The 18,810-nt window shown below is 51.5% G+C and overlaps 1 protein-coding gene across 1 annotated transcript; it reads right to left on the minus strand.

Annotated features, from left to right (window-relative positions):
* Positions 1–3,987: 3,987 nt before the first annotated feature.
* Positions 3,988–7,694, minus strand: SRSF1 (serine and arginine rich splicing factor 1). Its single transcript, XM_061469976.1, has 4 exons — positions 7,331–7,694; positions 6,850–7,034; positions 6,420–6,592; positions 3,988–6,165 (listed from the first exon to the last, which is right to left on the minus strand). Exons 1-4 carry the CDS (start codon positions 7,522–7,524, stop codon positions 5,971–5,973), a joined length of 747 nt encoding a protein of 248 aa, XP_061325960.1. The 5' UTR covers positions 7,525–7,694; the 3' UTR covers positions 3,988–5,970.
* Between the last annotated feature and the right edge of the window lie 11,116 nt (positions 7,695–18,810).

The raw sequence follows: 18,810 nt of genomic DNA on the forward strand, positions 1-18,810 counted from the left end.
TGGGATCAGCTGAGCGATGCAGCCGAATGCACAACCATCGATTGTCGTGGAGACGATCCATAGCTGCCAAATGGGATTAACCAACACCCGGGCCCTGGGAAAAGAGTAAACAACAAAGAATAAGGAAAATGGGGCACGGCGCTGGCAAAGGCACAAGCGGGTGCAGGGGGACCGCGGCCCTCCAGCCGGGCACTAATCCCCACCGTTCCCTCTCCCGAAGGATTTGTGAGCTCTTCTCCGCTCTTAATCACGGCAGGCCCGCGGGGAAGGTAATGCAGCATTATCCGTGTGTTCCAGCTGTGGCTGGGAGCAGGGAGGCAGCCGGCTCGCCCGGGCTTTGCCGTGTGTCAGTGAAAGATCAGGGATTAGCGCCCGGATTTCCTCGCTGCCTCGGCTGCTCTAATTCCGTGGCTGTGTTTTTCCCTGAATGCACTGACCTTACGTGCCTGATGCTGTTAAAGCCATTCCCCTTGGCCTGTCCCTACATCCCTTGTCCCAAGCCCCTCTCCAGCTTTCCTGCAGCCCCTTCAGGCACTGGAGCTGCTCTCAGGTCTCCCCTTGAGGAGCCTTCTCTTCTCCAGGCTGACCCAGCCTTGCTCTCCCAGCCTGGCTCCAGAGCAGAGCTGCTCCAGCCCTGCATCCGTGCTGGCCCGCGTCCCCAGTAGCCATCTGCGTGGTGTAAGCTCATCAGCTCCATTGCGTCACAGCGACGCAGAGCACAACCGAGGCATGCGAAACAGGGGGATATTGCTTAAAACACTGTTATAGCCAAAGCAGGGCTCTTTGGCTGACTCACAGAAACATGAAACTCGCTGCCGGGATGAACGGGAGCTATTAGAACAGCGAGGTAATTACTCATGCGAACAATGCCCTTCTCAGCTCTTTAATGATTACACAAATTAGTGCATAAAATTATGCTAATGGCCCTACAACTGTTGCACACACACGCAGCGCTCCGGTGGGGAAGGGGCAGGAACAGGCTGAGCCTGGACCCTCGCATCACCGGGAACAGGGCACAGAGGAGCTGTGGCGGCCCCATCCCTGGCAGTGTTCAAGGCCAGGTTGGACACAGGGGCTTGGAGCAGGGAAGGTGTCCGTGCCCGTGGCAGGGAATTAGGATGGGCTTTAAGGTCCCTTCAACCCAACCCATTCCAGGATTCTATGGCCGAGGGGCAGGCGAGGCTCTGTGCCCTTCAAGGAGCACACAGTGTGGCTGCTTACATGAAGCCCTGCAAGTCTGACTCACCTCTGCAGGCATGCGGGAGAGGGATGTCAGGGAACATTGGTTCCACAGGGAGCTGCCTGGAATCTTGATTCGATGGGGTGTTTCCTCCTGAAGAATTCACCTTTCTGTTTGAAACAGATTCAGCCGCAGGTGCAGCGAGGCTCATTCTGCACCTACCCTTACTGGAGCTGGTTTCAGCCAACACAGGAACTGCTCCAATTGTGCTGTACAGCTAAAAACTGCTGTTACCAGGAGCGAGAAACCTGAAGCCACAACCGATACGAACAGATCAATGAATGACTCTGCTGTTCTAAAGCAGAAGTTTCTGTTCATTAAAACAACAAACCCCCCCAAACCGTGGTTTCTGGGAGAAACCACAACTTTTCCACCCATTTCAGGTTTATGAAGCGCTCTGCTACCAGTGGGATTAAGGACAGATTCCCTCCCTCACCGCTGCGCTTCCCAAAGTGCCTGCACAATGCCAGCAGTGCTGGGCTGCCAACAGGCAGCTGCGTGGAGCCAGGGCGGCACAGAGGGACCACGCAGCCCCAGGGAGGACAATTGCCCTCAGCTGTACCAAAGCAGCACTATGGGAAGCGCAGGATCATCAGGAAAAGCAGATTCCCCTGCACAGGAACAGCAGAGCTGCTCCAGCACCGTTGCGTTAAAAGCAGGGACATGGATCAGCTGCAGCAGCCCCACATCTCTTCCCTCAGGGTAGAAAGAAGGAACTCCAGCATTCCGCCATTCCCCTTTTCCAAGTGAAAACACAGCATTCCCACCCAGCAGGGAGGGCCGGCAGCCTCCTTGCAGGGATAAAACCCCCCATCAGGTCTTTGAGAACTCAGTGTTAAAAGCTTGGCACAAAGGTGATCTGGTCCACAAATCCCAACGTGGAGGAACACTGGTGTTTCCTCCTCCTCCTCCTCACAGCATCTGGTGCCCTCCTGTGCCAGGGAGGAAGGGCCTTCCCACGAGGTGATGCTTCTTACCACGCTGCAACCCCTTCAGAGCTTGTACAGGTCCTGCTGTGTCTTGAAATCAGCTGAACCACCTCTTCAATTAGTGCCTCGGCACATTAATCAGCTCCTTATGCCCAGTGCCATTGGACTCCCTGCGTCAGAACCCAGACCCTCGTGTTTCGAAGAGGGGCCTTTAGCCCCTCCATCCCTGAGGGTCTCAGCCTCCTTCACTCCTCCTACCCCATGAAGGTCCCCTTCTTCCCAGCCCCTCGGCAGTCAAGAGGGATCCGCTCCAAGCACCACTCCAATTCAAACCAAACTCTTCAGGTTTCCTTTTGTGCAAGAAGAGGTTTTGTTTCCCTGAGCGCACTCAAACACTGCTTTAAAGCCGCTCCCATTTCACCTTCCTTGAGCTCAGGCCACACAAGGGTTTGGGGTTTTTCAGGCCAACTTCCCCTCCAACAGCACACACCTACATGCCATCGAGCACACGCTGCCCCCTCCACTCCCCGACAAACAAACCTCTCTGGCAAGAGCCACCCCACCTTCCTGCTCCCCATCCCACTCATCCCCACAGCTCTTCCCACCCAGCATTGTCCCACAACCACTCCAGCAGCCAAGTGCATTCTGTGTGCAGCATGGCTCTTACCTTGCCCTCAGGCACAGGGCTTTGCCATCAATCAGTAATTGTTTGAGAGTACATCTCATAGACACGTCTTTGGCTCCTCACGCTCATCCCCGCTCCAGCATAGGCTCCTCTCTCCATGGGACCACAGGTCCTGCCTCGACCCTGCTTCTGCACAGGTTTCCCCACATGCTCACAGCTTCCTTTGGGAATCCCCCTGCTGCACCTCCAGGGGCTGCAGGGAATCCCTGCTCTGGTGCCTGGAGCACCTTCTCCCTCCTCCTGCACTGAGTGTGTCTTGGTGTCTGCAGAGCTCTTCCTCTCTCTTCCAGCTGCTGTTGTGCAGGACTTTATCCATCTGCTTAAACGCATGATCCCAGAGGTGCCATCTCCACCCCCGAGGGCTCAGCCTTGGCCAGAGGCAGATCCATCTTGGAGCTGGCTGGCATTGGTGCCATCAGACACTGGGGAAGCTACCAGCAGCTTCTCACAGGAGCCATCCCTGCAGCCCCCTGCTACCAAAACCCAGCCCCAGCCGCACAAACCCAAGGTACCCACTTAAACAGTGACCCAACCACCCAGCCTGTGCTCCCCAGGACAGCCCTGTACACCACACTTACACTGTGCAGAACCACAACCCCTGTGCTCCACACTGACGCTTTAATTCCCTGCAAGTTTCACACAAACTTTGATAACCAAAGGAATTTTCATGGACTTCATACTAAGCGATGAGAGTCACCACACAAGAAAGGAGCCACATTCCCAGGCTGGATGTTGGGGATGACTGTGACCAGATTACATCAGCTCCTCTGTAATCATCTTCACTTGCTGCCTCCAGCCACCACCAAGGTCTGCACATCCCATTTGCCCTCAAGAGGACTGCAGGGCCAGCACAGAGCCTGCCGAACCTCCCATTTTCCCTTGAGTATCACAGGCAACATGAATATTAACACATCCTCTTTTAAGCAGCGAGAAGTCTTTCTTTCCCCCTTCTCCTGTAATAAATTCCACCCATTTCCCAGGGAACGGAGCCCTTTCTTTGGGAGCAGCTCAAACACCAGCGCTTCCTGTGAACACTACATCTCTGTGGAGCACAAAAGGCTTTTGTGCAGCCGAGCGGGGCCGTGATGGCGAGCGGAGCCCTCAGCTTGGCAACAAACCACAACCCCCGGGTGTGTGTTTCTGTAAAAATTTTATTTGTTAAAGGAAAAGAAAAAGGCAGAAGCCAATTGAAAACCTGCTCAATCTTTAACTCCAATTGGTCATTAAATTTAGAGAAATGACTTCGGTTTTATGTTTTAAACAACCCCCCCCTTTTTCCCCTTTAAGCGTTTACCATCTACTCGTGCTGAATCCTTCCAAGGAGATCGCTCCAACGCACCTCTCCAGGTCCTCGCTTTGCTCCTTTTACCAAAAACCATGGAAAAACTCCATCGTGCATCTTAAGGGCTCCCATCGTCAAAAATAGGAAAAAAAAAAAGGTATCTTTGGAATAGCCAATTGAGTTGAATAACAAAAAGACTCCACACGAGTGCGGTTTGGTTGGGGCAGGAATCCACTCCTATGTTCCTGGTAATCTGATCCCGCTCCATGAATCCTTGTAATTCAGCCTCCCTATCCTATCCACATTATGATTTGAATCCAATGATCCAGCTCCAAGGATTGGGATCCAGTGAGCCCTCTCCAATCCAAACCTTTATAACCAGCAAAACCAAAAAAGAGGAGGCAAAAAGTTAGATACTGTAATGAAAAAATAGGATTCTGGGGAATGATCAGTTATGTTTGCCATCAATTAACAGAGATGTACAGTAATAACTATCAATTCCCCAAAACAAACTCGTGAATGGTGATGCTCAGATAATTCTTTCTTAGAAATGTTAATTACTACTGGGAGGAAACATCTGTCATATTTACAATATGTCAACTGAAAATGCCAACATACTCATCGCTCGCACGGCTTTGTGGTCGCAAAAAACGGCTACGAAACTGGAAGAGCTTTAACTGCTAACACTATCCACCTGCTGCAGGCCTGAGCTACAACAGCATTCCCGGCTGGAAGGGAACGCTGGGAACTGGAGCTCGCAAACGGATCGGTGAGTCAATTGACAATTAGTCTGAGGGGGCAGGGCTGAGACTTTAAGTTATTCCCCACTTGGTTGTCTAAGTTGTTGGTTGTATTTTTGCTTTCAGTCTGATACTTTAAGAAATGCAATAGCAACGCTGTATCAGTCACACAGAGGACATGCAGATTTTAGCAGTATTGATATTATACTCCGATTTAAAGATACCCTTTGATCTACTACAAGTGCACAAATACTACAGAACATTTAACACTTGTAACCAAATGCTACATGACAAAGTAAACCAAAACTCCCACCCCCGACCCGGTTTATTCCTTAAAAAACCTAAAAATAGAATGGAATAATGGACTAGAGAATAAACAAAAGCAAGTATTTAGCCACAATTGCCCCCCCAAAAGAAGAGTTTTAAAGCAAAGAGCAATTGTAGCCTGCGGTAACTAGACCGTGCCTGACGTGACACAGAGGTGCACGCGCTCCATTAGCCTGACTCTCAGTATAAGGTCAATACTGCCAAGTTCATCTGTGACAATAGCACTTGGAGTCATACCATTGCCTCCATTATTGATCTGATCCTCCTCAATCCTCCTTTTGACAATCCTAAAATGATTGACATGTGCTCCACAATCCTTTAATCCAAAGCATTCTTAATCCATCTCTTCAGATATGTCTACAGAAAGACACACGAAAAGGCAAGATAAAATATAAGATCCCCCAGAAGAGACAAGTTAGCCACAAACATCCCAACATCCCCAGCTCGTATAAACCATAGCTGAACACTGAGACATTTACACAGCAATACCACAGCTCCAAGAATGTTGGTATTTGAACTAGAAACTAAACCGAAACAATCCTGACTGACATCAATTAAAATACAATTTACCAAAGACATGAGGGGAATGTCGATGTGAAGGAGCAAATACTCACTAGGGATTTTACACAAGAATGCAATTCAACACTTTAGCCAATTCGAGTAAAACAGTTGGAATTAAAAAAAAAAAAGAGGATAATGAAAGACTGTACTAAAGGAAAACTGTGTACAACATGGGCTTCTACAAAAAGATCAGAGCTAGTGATCGCTTATGTGCGAGATCGGGATCTGCTGTGGCGGGGAGAGTAGCGTGGAGATCCTCTGCTTCTTCTTGGGGAATAACTGCGGCTTCTGCTGTTGCTTCGACTACGGCTTCTGCTACGACTACGGCTGCGTGACCGAGATCTTCCATAGCTTGGACTTCTTGGGCCATCAACTTTAACACGGATGTAGGCAGTTTCTCCCTATTGAATAGACAGAACTTTCGATTGAAAAGTCTAGGCTTTAGGGCCATCTTTTTAGGCATGCTGACAGACTGCAGATATTGTTTACTAGCAGCACGGAAACAGACAAAGCTTTAAAGCCTATCTCCTGACAAACTGACCACAGACTTACTCAGCCGCTTTGTATATAAACGAACACCACACGTTCCTTACCTTCAAATCCTACTGTTAAGCCCCTTGTATCCAATTCTGGCCAAAGAAAGTATGAAACCTACCTCATGAGATCTAAATTTAGTGTTATCCAGTTTTCGCACAGCGTAGGTCATATCTTCCTTCCGTACAAACTCCACGACACCAGTGCCATCTCGGAAAACATCAGCATAACATACATCACCTGCTTCACGCATGTGATCCTTTAAATCCTGCCAACTTCCACTTGGAGGCAGCCCTATGTAAAAAGCAAGGAGCGACTTTAAAACCGAGTTGTACTCTAGCCTCGTGTAGCTACAGCATCAGCTCAAAGGAATCGACAGAGGCTGTTGAGGAAGCAGACAGCGTGCCTAGAGGGGATGCTCGCAGGCACAGCGTTCCTCCCAGGCTATACGAGGCAAAACAACTTGGAGCTGCACCACCTCTCCGCTGGGAAGCCTGCCTGGAGGACCCCGGGGGAGCACTGGGGTTAAGAAAATGAGAGCAAGGACTCACCCGAGACGATCACTCTGTACTCCGAGCGCCGGGACGGGGGGCCGTACCTGCCCCGGGGGGCTCCACCCCCTCCGCCGCCGCCGCCACCTCTGCCGGTGCCCCGGCCGCTCCGAGGGAACTCCACGCGGAGGCGATACCCATCGTAATCGTAGCCGTCCCGCCCGTAGACGGCGTCCTCCGCGTCCCTGCGGGACGGGACGGGGCGGTGAGCGCGGCCGCCCGCCCCGCCCTGCCCATGCACCGCCCCCCCGCCTTTGTTCCCGCTTCCCGCCCGCCCGGCGCCCCCCTCCATGGGCCCCCGACACCCGCAACGGCGCGGGGCCCGTTACCGCGGCGCAAGGAGCCGGGGCTGCAGGGCGGGGAGCGGCAGCGCGGGCGGCTGCCCCCGCCTCGGGCCCAGCGCTGTGGGACACGCACACGGGCAGGCCGCAGTGGGTTCCGGGCCGCCCTGCCCTATGGGGGGAGGCTGTGGGGGTCTCACCTGGGGTCCTCAAACTCGACGAAGGCGAAGGGCGGGCCCCCGCGGCGGTTCTTGAGGTCGATGTCGCGGATGGCCCCGTACTTGTAGAAGACGTCCTCGATGTCCTTGGTGCGGATGTCGGGGGGTAGATTCCCCACGTAGATGCGGCAGTCGTTGTTGCCGGCTGGGCCGCGGATCACGCCCCCTCCGGACATGGCAAGGTCGGCAATGGCTGCGGCGGTGCAGGGCCGGGGCGCAGGGAGCGGGCGGGCGGCGGGCACGGGGCCGGGCTGGGCACACGGGAGCGAGCGCGCCGCCTTCCCCAAACACCGCTTCAAAATGGCGACCGCGGCTCCCTCACGCTCGGAATGCGCGCACTGATTTCACCCCGGGCCGCAGCACCTCCCGCGCCCACGCAGAATGAAGCGGGAGCCGGTGTCTTCCGCCGCGTCCTCACTCCTCTATAACGCGCATGCGCGGATCCGGTGAAAAGAAGTCCCTCTTTTCTAGCCCCTCAACGGCTCCACCCGGAGCAGCCGAACGCGCGCTGGCAGCTCGGTTCCTCCGCGGGAGGCCGCAGCGGGCCCGGTTCTTCCCCGGGAGGCTCCCGGTGCCCGCGGTGAGGGAGCAACGCAACGGCCGACAGCGGCTTTTACAGCGGCAGGCCGTATGACGTCACGTCCGCTGCGGCGTCCGCGCCAAAAAGTCCCGGCCGGGGCAGGGGAGGGTGTGTCCCACAATGCACCGCGGCGGCTCTTGGCGCCAAGCGCGGGGTGTGTCCCACAATGCACCGCGCGGGTGGGGGGGTGCCGTGGTGGCAGTGGGGGTGATGGTGATGGCGGTGCCCCGGGTCCGCCCGTGCTGCCGCGGGGGTTGCTCGGCTATGTCCCCGCTCGGGCCCCGCTCCGTGCGCCCAGGAGCGGGTGCTGCTGCCGGGCAGGCGGCAGGGCTGGGGCTCGGCCACGCTGAGGTAAAATGGCTGCCCTGAGGGCACGCAGAGCCGAATCAGGCCTGGGTGCGCTGCTCAGCCGTGCCAGCCTGCTGCTCTCAGTGCCCGTCAGCAGAGAGGTGGGGTCAGGTTTTATGGCTGCGGGGTTATGGCTGTGTTGGTTTTAATCCCCCTGACGCTGCTGTGTTGCGGCTCTAAGGGGCTCTTGCATCAGACTCATCTCAGTGGTGTGCTCTGGAAGGACTCTCAAACCGACACAGGGCAGATCTGGAAGAGTACTTGGCTTTGTTCCGTGTCTGTAAGTTAAGAAAAGAACACAAGAGCACTGGAGGTGGAGGCAAAGGCACATCTGAAGTGGACACGTTCATGAGCGCATCGCTCCCCAGGCACTGGGTGCTGCGGAAGTGCCTGCTCTGTGTTGTGCCTGCAGAGTTATGCCGGGAATGGGCCCAAAAGAGGGTGGAAAAGGATTTCTGGGGAAGCAGCAAGAAAACAACAGGACTATGTTACATTTATGAGGTTATAATTTCAATTAAATCCGTTTAAAGCAGAACATATCCACAAGAAAGAACAGAGGTGGGAGGGATCCTTGTCAAAATGCTTGGAATAGTTGTACTCCTGCAGCCTGGATGTCTCATTTATCCCTTGGCATCTCTTCTATCAGCACAAGCAAATCCACACAGTGCCGGGAGGGTTGAGGCTCTGCAACCACTGTGGTGGGGTCGGAGCAGTACCTGAGCACGTAGCAAACCCCTTTAGGCTCCCTAAGTTAATTAAGGGATTTGAGAAGTGTGTCATGTCTCTTCAGAGCTGTTGTGTGCTTCATTCTTCATTAACCACGCATTTTCCTCTAGAAAACCCAGCTTAGAGAAAGGCTTGCAGGGCAATGGTATGGTGTGTTTAACTTACAGATGGAGGTGACATCAGTCATGCTTGGCTCTAGTGATTTTAGCACTGGTGATATCTGTGTTAGATTGCCCGTGGTTCAATAAGGACTGGCATTAATCACTGAAGGATGATGGGAGAAAGCCCTTCCTCAGAAGAGGAGGTTTGTGAAGTCTAAACTAGCGTCTTTCTAGGGGTTTCGTATGTTTTTAAGAGTCTTAAAGCTTCACTGTTGCATTTGTAGTGGAATGGTGACAGTGACTACTGTGGTTCCAACACTGATCTATGTGATTTCAGTGGGTGCTTTGGAGCAATAGAACATCACTTTAAACCAGCACAATTTAACCAGCTAATTCAGTTATTTGCCAGCTCACTAGAAATACTCATTGTCCCTTAAAAAGCCCAAAGAACAACTCATCTCCTCACAAAATAATCACAAAGACCCCGAATATGCTCTTCCCCAGTGCAGGAAAGGCTCCATCCTTTGCCAACAAACGAGTCTTTCCTTTCAAAAGCTTATTAAACCACTTTATTTCTTAAAGGCACCATAAAATACTAGTGAGTCTGCCCAAAAGCCCGTTGCATAATTTCTTTTGTGTGTTAATAATCCTTTAAATGGCTGCCTTAATTACCTTAATGAAGTGTCTCTTTATAGAAGTATTGGATGCTTTCTTCCTCATTACCTTTCTTAGCCTTGTGTTATCCGCAGAGGCTTGAAACACTTGGATAAGCTGCAGAGCATTTGTTTGCTTTGTCTGAGTCACTTTTGGCTTTCTGGCTGAATGTGTATGTGGAGAACCATTAGACATTAATTATGGAGGAAAGAAATGACTGGGAAGGAAATGGCAAATAATCCTGGTGGAAAAGGCAGCTACTGTAAAATGACAAAGTTTTCCTTCTCGGAATGGGAGTGATGGAAAACAGGGACTTCCAACTGTGAACGTCAGTGGATGGTGCAAAGATGGTGTGTCGCAGTATACGGAAGCAGGGCAACTTCACTAGAGCAGGTTGCTCCAAGCCCCTGCATCCAGCCTGGCCTTGAACATTGCCAGGGATGAGGCAGCCTGGGCCACAGGTACTTCTTCTTATGCAAAGATACTGAAATGCTTTATAATGGGGTCACTTGGTTTCATTTCAGAGCCGTGGCTGAGCGGGCTGCACCGCGGTTCTGTGAGCAGCTCCCATCACCTTCACCACTTGCCTGGCTCCATCAGACAAAACCTGTTTTTCCTAATCCTCGGACTGCACAATCCAGCTGGGATTAGTCTTCACTAATCTTACTTGGTGGCAAAATAACAATTCATCAAAGCCCAGATTGTTTGGAAGAAAAGGGTCATTTTCACAATGGCGCCTTAGTTATAACAGGGGGGTTTGAGAACTAAGCTTTGAATTGTCCAAACTTGTCTTTTCCTTCCCTTAACAGTTGTGAATACGCTGCTCAAGTGCTTTCCTTTGCCATTTCGACAGTAACATGAAGCTGCACAGACAGTGTCTATGGAGATTGAAATGTAAAGCTCATATTTTGGGGGCCTTTGATTTTAAAGAGTGCCTCAATGTGATCAAAGTTACTCATTTGCCTGTAGAAAAAGACAGAAAAATAGAGGCTATGATTTTCTTTCAGAGAAACTGAGTACAGCTAAGGCAGGGGGAGCATGTGCAAGTTGGAAACGATTCCCATCAAGTTCATGGTGACAGAGCTTGTTTTAGTTATGTAGGTTTAGATGTCAGCACCACGCTTTCACACGCACATGCTGCAGCATGTCTTGATGCAAACAAACACCACAAAGCGCTCTGACAGTGTGATTTCTCCTGCAGGGACACACGCAGGTAGGGATTTAAAGCAGCAAAGCCACCCAGAGGAGGAGGCTGCAGGAGAACCCTGGTGTTTTGTGTAGATAACAGCACCTGGATTCAGATCATGCCTGGCAGGCGCCATGAAAGTGCTCATTTATAGATATTCCGAAACACTGCTCTCTTTATGTCGTTAGAACAGCCACAGCATCGCAAGGCTTGGGCATGATGTGCTCAGCAGAGATCTGATCCTATGGAGCAGAAGCCTGGGGCCCTTCCAAGAGCATCCATTGCAGCCCAAGCCCATCCCTGCAGGACCATGAGCCACCTCATCACCCAACTCCGGTCTCTATCTGCCCAGCTGGCTGGAGGGACACGAGGAAATGGAATGTAGTTAAATCCTATGTGGTATTTGCCTGGCTAGTAGCAATTAAATGTTAAATTAATTAATCGTTAATTTAAGTTAGTTAATTAAAGGTTAATTTAAAAACCATTTTCAAAGAAATAAAACTTAGGGATTTGATGTGATTTCTGCTCTCATGTTTGTAATTTACTCTGATTTTCAGTGCCTTATTTCACCTTTGATTCCTGCACCATGTCTGGGGGCAGTAGTTAGCACAGACTGAAGAGTTTAAATGACCCCCTTGCCAAACCTATTTTAATTGATTTCTATCCCTGGGAAAACGTTTATGTTCCTACAGCCTGATGTGGATGGAGGAAAATGGATGCAAACTGTTAATGAAAATAAACATCAAAAAGGAGTGTATCTGTTTGGGTTGCTGATTTGAGAACGATCCTTGTGGTTAGGCAGAGACCTCAAACGCTCCTTTGCTCCTTTTTCTGTTGCCGTTTTTATTTCCCTGTGCTCTTCCTGCAGTTCCCTCCTTTCTCCTCGACACCTTCCCACGTCCCAGGCACCAGCACCAGGAGCTCACCGACCCCATTTGACACCTGCTTTCCCACCACTTGGGTTTTGTCTTGGAGCAAGTGATGCTGTCCTGATAGAGGGAACTGAAACAGCGAGTGGTGACAAAACACTGAGTGAGGCAGCCCTGTGCTGCCGGGCTCTTAAACAGGCTGTATTTGTCCATTACCAGTATCGATGGCTTCTTATTTGACACCTGGCATCTGTCACCTTCCCCACCAGGAAACCACATCAGTGAGCACACTGCATTTAGATATCCTGTGGACATCTTCATGGTGGCTGTGCCACTGAGCTGAGCCCTGGGAGCGTGGGTAGAGCTGAATCTTTTTGTCCTCCCAAAATAACCCTCATTTGCTAGGCCTGAGTGGCTTCTAAAAGGAGGTTTTCCATCTTTCCATTAGCTTTCCATCAGAGAGCCGCCGGCAGCGATGCCACCATCCCCGCTGCCTCCTTGGCTGGGGCTTTCAGCGATATCAGGATGCAGACCTTGTGGCATCATTGTGGGTTTGCTGAGTTTATTTTAATACAAGGAAATAGAATGAGTGAGAAAGGCATTAAAACGTGTTTCAAGCAGAGTAGTTTTAAATGCAACTAAAGTTTTTGGAAGTGTTTCATTGACGTGCATAATTCTATATGAACAGCTGAGAAAGGCGAAGGTAAAAGGTAAAATCAACTGCTTTTAAATGAGCAAGTTAGACTATGTCGTCGGAAATGAGGAGTGGAAGCACCCTGGTTATCTGCTACTGGCTGTTCTGCACCAAACTATGTGGGGCAAAGCAAAACCAAGTCGATTTTCTTGTCTTTTATGGTATCAGGCTTACAGCCATGGTCTTGGGCCATCCCTTGCGAGACTTTTTTGCTGTTAAGAGCAGAGGAAGAAAGAACAATGAATGTGTGCTGCCTGGTTGTATGGGCACACATAAAGCAGAGCCTCTGTGTACTTTTGTTTGCTCTGAGAGCATCAGAGATGTCAGTGAGTAATTTTTTGTCTTCAGGGCTTTCTTTTTATTATTATTCCCCATTTTACTCCTCCTTATCCACAGCAGAAGGCAGCTTTGCTCCCTAACCGATTGCTTGCCTGTTTGGGAGTTAAACACAAACTGAGTGCTGTGATGGACCTAAGTACCCCCTGAGCACTGGTGGGGCTGGGCTGAACTGGAAATGCACCTTCCAGACACCCACATGGTGGGTTTACATGAAGGAGAGGGGTTTGGGTGCTCACAGGAGCCTGGGGAACCTGCCGTGTCCCTGGTGCTCCATTGGCACAGATGTGTTTGCTGCGTGGAGCCCAGCACGGAGGCAGAGCCATCTGAGGCCACCGACGCTGTTTCCAAGGACACATGCCATCTGTGCGGAGGTTTGCTCTCCTCCACGGATGTTTCCTTGCCATGGGACCTCAGCAGCTGCTGCATTCCATTACCAACCACCACCTTTGCAGGCTTTGCCAAGTTTCCTCACTCGAAACCTCTCCTCTTCCCTTGCCATGAAGTGCATTCCTGACACCTCCTCCCTGTCTCGCCATGAATAACCAGCACCCCTCACACTGGGAATGTGGCAGGATCCTGCCCAGTAACTCCCACTCTGGGGGGCTGCCAGGCAGGGGATGGGATGCACTCACAGCCCCTGGAGTGAATTACACCCCAATAAATCAACTCTGGTGTGTTTTGCTGTACTTCCATGGCAGATTAAGCAATAGGCAGAGTAACCTTAAGCATTCCTCTAATTAAAACAAAATCCCTTGTGGCCTCTTATATACAGAGAGATACTACAGACTTCAGGGATGTATAAATTCCATTATTGATGGGATGAAGCATTGCAGCTCCTTCCATAGGGTTCAGTGAGAGCATTAACAGAGGAGAGGCCAGGCTGGTGAGGAGGGCAGGGAAGGTTTGGCTGGTGCTGTCACTGAGCCTGTGAACACTTGCCTGTATAAATATACATTTATATGCAGGGCTGCCTTGCAAAGCATCACCTCCAGTGCCTGCCCCTCATTTCTGGTCCTGCTTTAAGGGGTGTTTGTGGGTTTGCAGAGTTGCACCCACAGTGCAACGAAATCCATTCACGATGGTCGTTTTTAGCATTGCAGGATCACTTCTGGTAAAGCCTCAGCAGTGATCAAAGGACGGGACGTGTTTTCCACTGAGAAACAACCACTCAGAAGCTTTTTTTGGGCTAATTTTATGCTTAGTAAGTTGCTCTACCTTGAAGAACAACCCCAAGTAATGTGAGTGTGTAGTGGAAACGTCTGCCAGCCTGGATGAAAATGGTGCTGGCTGTAGCTTCTGCAACATAAACATTACAGAAAAATAGTGTAAATATGGGGGATTCTGTCGTTTTTTCCCCCTCATTTCTTCCCTCACGCAGGCCAGGAACTGCTACAGCTTAAATAAATCACTGCAGAAGTGAGACTGACCTAAATCGTTCTACACCATGCAGACCTCCTCGCCTGCTTTTGGAGCAGCTCGTGTTTATACTGTGCCAGCACAGAGTTTAAGCTGTCTGTGCGGCAGTAGCTGCTTCCCACACCCTGGGGAGCTCGGGGGAAGGTGTGAGATCAGCTCCCGTGTGGCTGCTGGGGAGACAGAACCACCAGCTCAGCGGGTATTGTGGTGCTGTACCATCCCATGCCTGGTGCTGGTGGGATTCCCTGCCCTGTGGGAATGCTGCTGTGCATCCATTTGGGCCAAGCACAAGTGCCCAGTTAATTAATGCACAAGTGTCTAATCACTGAATGCACAAGTGCCCAGTTCGTTTACATTTGAGCACCCAACATGCTCACGCATTAGCACCCAATTAGTGCATCAGCACCTAATTAGTTCACCCATTAGTGCCCTGGAGGTGCATGAGTGCCAGACCAGTGCAGGAGCAACCAAAAAGGTCCTGTAGTGAACCTGCACAGAGTCACAGTGAGCTCTTGCACAAGTGCAGGATTAGTCCATGCATGGACACAGGGTTGGTGAATGCCCAGTTAGTGTGCACATGACTGCTGAGCTATTCCATGCATGAGCACCAATTTACACTGGTTTCCCAGTTGGTTCCTGAAGCAGGGACACCCCATGGGGCTGAAGCCTGTGCCTCAGAGCAGGGGAGGAAGGAGGAAACAGAGAGGCTGCTGTGGATGTGCTGCAGGAGGAAACCCCAAACCTGCAGCCACCCCAAAGCAACCTGGCATTGCCTTGGCACCCACAGCTCATCCGAGAGCAATGCTGTGGTCTGCTCAACCACGAAACCAACACTGGTGGGCCCTGTGGCTCACAGGAGGGTGCAGTAGAGGATCCCAACAGCACTTCCAGCCTTAAGAGATTTAGGAAGCCTTTGATGTGGAGGCAGGGCCCCTTGTAGGACCAACTTCCTTGTAGGACCAGATTCCTTTGTTTATGTTGTCTCCAAAGCCATCTTTCACTTCGGGACAGATCAGATTGATGCGAGTTCCCAGCTCTCTGCACCCAGCTGGTGTGGGAGCCAGGGTTGGGCTGCATCACCCCTCGTCCCTCCGCATGCACAAAGGCAGATGTTGTATTACTGATAGGACCCCGCTGAGATTCCAGGCTCTTATTTACAGCTCCTGCATGAACTGCACACCGCGAGTCACTTGCAAAAACTTGCAGCAAGCGGATGACCTGAATCCATATTAATAAGGCTCACAAGTGGTTTAGTATTAGTTTTTCCTACCTCGCTTGCAGGATGCCAAGGAACGCGCTACCTCCTGGAAAGCGACGTTAGACAAGAAGCCATCTACAGCTTGTCACAGTTTTAAGCCCGTTTGCCTTGGAGATGAGCCCAGGCTGCCCTGCCGTGGTGCCACGCTGCAGCTACCACTGCTCCAGGGCAGATCCAACAGGAGACATGAGCTATTGTCTAGTGCACAAGTAGACAAGTCTAGCTATTGCATAGTGCACACCGGAGACACCAAAGGGCCTTGGTGGCTTTGGGGACAGGGCATTGCATGGCCCAAGGATGTATCTGGGGGTTTGAGACACACTGATCCCAGCAGCAATAATGGGTAGTGGCCCTCTTCCCAGCTGGGGAGCCTGGGGGACAGCTCCAGGGCTGGTTTTGTGCACTCTGGTCTGTAGATTAGGCATGGATGAGGTGCCCGGAGCATCAGGCACAAGGAGAACGTGATTCCCATTCCCTATGGGATGTGAGAGTAACTCATGGGAGACAGAAATGCACCCAGACTGGATCTGTGCCTCAAAGAGGATGGCAAGTAGTGAAAACACTTTATCCTCACAAATTTGTGAACCATAAACTGAAGGACTTGGGGTCTTATATTGAGTGTTTATGGTCACCAGATCCTCAGCATCAGCATTGCAGGTCCTCACTGGAGTTTTACATTTCCTTTTGTAGGGCATTTTCTTTTTCCACGGGATTTATTCAGGTTCTATAGCAGGATTCAGGGAGACAATAACGTACATTAACGAGGGCGCTGAAAACTGCTTCACAGACAAGACTGATCAAAGCACAGCCCTGGACTGATCACAAACCCTCCCTCATGCAGTTTGCAAAGCACTTGCCAAAACAATCAACTCCTGGTACAAAATAACAGGTGAGGATGTGGCTGCAGCAGCTGGAAAGCTGGTGGATGGAGACTGCAGCCTGTGGAAGGGCAGATCCAGCTCACCCCATGGCTGCCTCATGGATGGGCTGTCACTTGCAGGGGAGAATACTGCATCTTGTGAGGGGTCTGACCCTGCAAGGCTCCCCTGTGGCGGGAGCTGTGTGCGGGTTGAGCTGCTGGCAGTGCTTCCCTCTCACCCTTACATCTCCTTTCAGTGCAGTTGCTTTGCAGTGCATCTCTGCAAGGAGCTGCCGGCTCCCTGCTCGATGCCTCAGCCACAGGAGGATGATTATCGGTGATTGCAATGTCACCAGACAGGAAGAGTGCCCGCAGCGTGTGATGTTCGTGCTCCAGCTGCATCAGGCAGGGCCTGACAGAGAGGGTTTGTGCTGATATGATGAAGTGGCCAAATCTCCCTTAGTGTGGAGTGGCGGCTCTGCTCCAGGGTGCCTGGTGCTCACACACATCCTTTGGGACATGTGGGGAGAGTGAGGAGGGGAATTAATAAAAGAAGGTTCTTTACTTCTGCTGGTTTTATTGATTATTGGCAAAAGAGAGTGACTCATGCTGGAGCCTGGAGAAGCACAAGGAGACACGAGGGAAGGACACCAAGGTGACATTTCGACAGTCGTCTGCTACAGACCCATGCTACAAAATACATCTGTGTGCCACGTCCATGGCAGGGCAGAGCACAAGTAATGGGCTAAGTTATAGCAAAGTGGGTTTAGATTAAATAAGAGGAAAAATCTCGTGTGAGGGGTGTTACAGGGGAGGTGCAGGATGGATGCACAGTTTGTGGGATGCTGCAGCCACACTCCCAGCCTTTGGATCCCAGATCTCTGCATTTCTTATGGCAGTCTGTGGGTTTTGACTTCAAATCGTCTGGGATTGGAAATGTGTCCCATGGGAAGTGCGTGGCCACAGGGCAGGAGGAGCAGAGCCTTAGATGGCAAACGGCTCCTCGCTGCCAGACCCTTTTCCTGTGAATCCCTGTGAAGTGCCTTATATAGTGACTCAGAGGAATTTCTAAATAAATGATTTTTGTCACCATTCAGGAACGCAGCTCCCTCCCTGGCATCTGGAGCACTTTCTTCCATCAAGGCCGTGCTCCTCCACATGCCAAGGGCAGCGCCAAGCCACAGCCAGGCTGTGCTGGGCAGCAGTACAGCTCCTCCGCCTCCTCTTGCTGCAGACTCTTTGGGGAAGGAGGCAGGATGGATCTGGGATGGGGTTACAGAAGCAGCCACTAATGCTGGAGCCTGCTTTTTGGCCCACTGATTTCCCAGACAGGACCTTTCCCCCCTCCTCAGCCCCAAGATCAGCACCTCAGCCCCCTCCAGCCATCCAGAGCCCCTGGAAACAGCACTATAACAATATTTACTCCCACTGTTGTTGAGATGGGAGCTCATAAAGGGCTGTAGCTAAGCCTGTTATTGCATTAGCACCGGCATGCAGCCCAGCCAAAGCCAGGGGCCCAGCTGGGGTGGCCTGTGCTGACCCAAAGCATGTCAGTGGGTGCAGGGCATCGCCTGCATCCCAGCAGGATGGGCACTGCCCGCTCCCCTTCCTGCAGATGGAGCAAGGAAAGCCAACCTGCAGGAGAAAGCAGGAAAAACACTGCTCCAGGGGTGCAGGGAAAGCATCAGCTCTTTCTCAGAGCAATGCAGAGGGATCTCCGTGTGTAAGCCTAAGATTGCAATTTGATGGCTGCAGCCCAACCCTCTGCTCTGGCTGTGTCTTTACTTATTGACACTTTACTTCTCGGCCCAAGCAGCTCTTGGTGCTGCCATGGGATGTCCACCGCTCCTGTGTGCGGTGCAGGCAGAGAGCAGGGAGCCACAGCCGCTCCCAACTGATGCACCTGATGTGTTTGGGGTCTGAGGGGATGCTGATGCCTTCCTATTACCTGTCTGAAGGCAGGTCCTGTGCCACCAGCACTGGGTTTACAAACTTAGTGCAGCCTTAGTCCTCACTTTTTCTGCTGCTCTCTGGCTCCTGCAGTCTTACTGCTGAAGCTTAGGCAAATTTGGGAGCAGTAAATATCTTACTTGCTGGCAGGAGTTTTGACCAGTACCTCAGAGGCTGCAAAGGTCACACCATGAAATACCCATCTCATTAGCCAAAAAGGACCAGCCCATTCATGGGCTGCCTGCTTGGGAGGCAAATACACAGCCATGGAGGGAATTCCAGCCTGTCCCCTGAGTGCTTGTCCTCCCTGAGCAATCACATCAGACAGATTCCAGTACCTGGTTCTCAAGGCCAACATGTGCAATTAACACTGGTCTCGTTGAGAGCCGGATGAGCGCAGGCAGCACCGTCTCCATCTCACCACTGCTCACGGCAGGGAACTGGGACTGTGTTTTGCCGGGCTTTTCTTCAGGTGGTTCCTT

The sequence above is a fragment of the Pezoporus flaviventris genome, unplaced genomic scaffold, assembly GCF_033815535.1.
Source record: "Pezoporus flaviventris isolate CSIRO_AGI_PZ_B2104156 unplaced genomic scaffold, CSIRO_AGI_Pfla_v1 ptg000063l, whole genome shotgun sequence".
Classification (NCBI taxonomy): domain Eukaryota; kingdom Metazoa; phylum Chordata; class Aves; order Psittaciformes; family Psittacidae; genus Pezoporus; species Pezoporus flaviventris.

Bases quoted from the DNA above. Each gene is read 5' to 3' on its own strand.
- SRSF1 (XM_061469976.1), bottom strand. From the start codon at position 7,524: ATGTCCGGAGGGGGCGTGATCCGCGGCCCAGCCGGCAACAACGACTGC. The intron at 7,035-7,330 runs GTGAGACCCCCA...CCCGTCCCGCAG, and splicing joins GTCGAGTTTGAGGACCCCAG to GGACGCGGAGGACGCCGTCT. The intron at 6,593-6,849 runs GTGAGTCCTTGC...CTTTTTACATAG, and splicing joins GTACAGAGTGATCGTCTCGG to GGCTGCCTCCAAGTGGAAGT.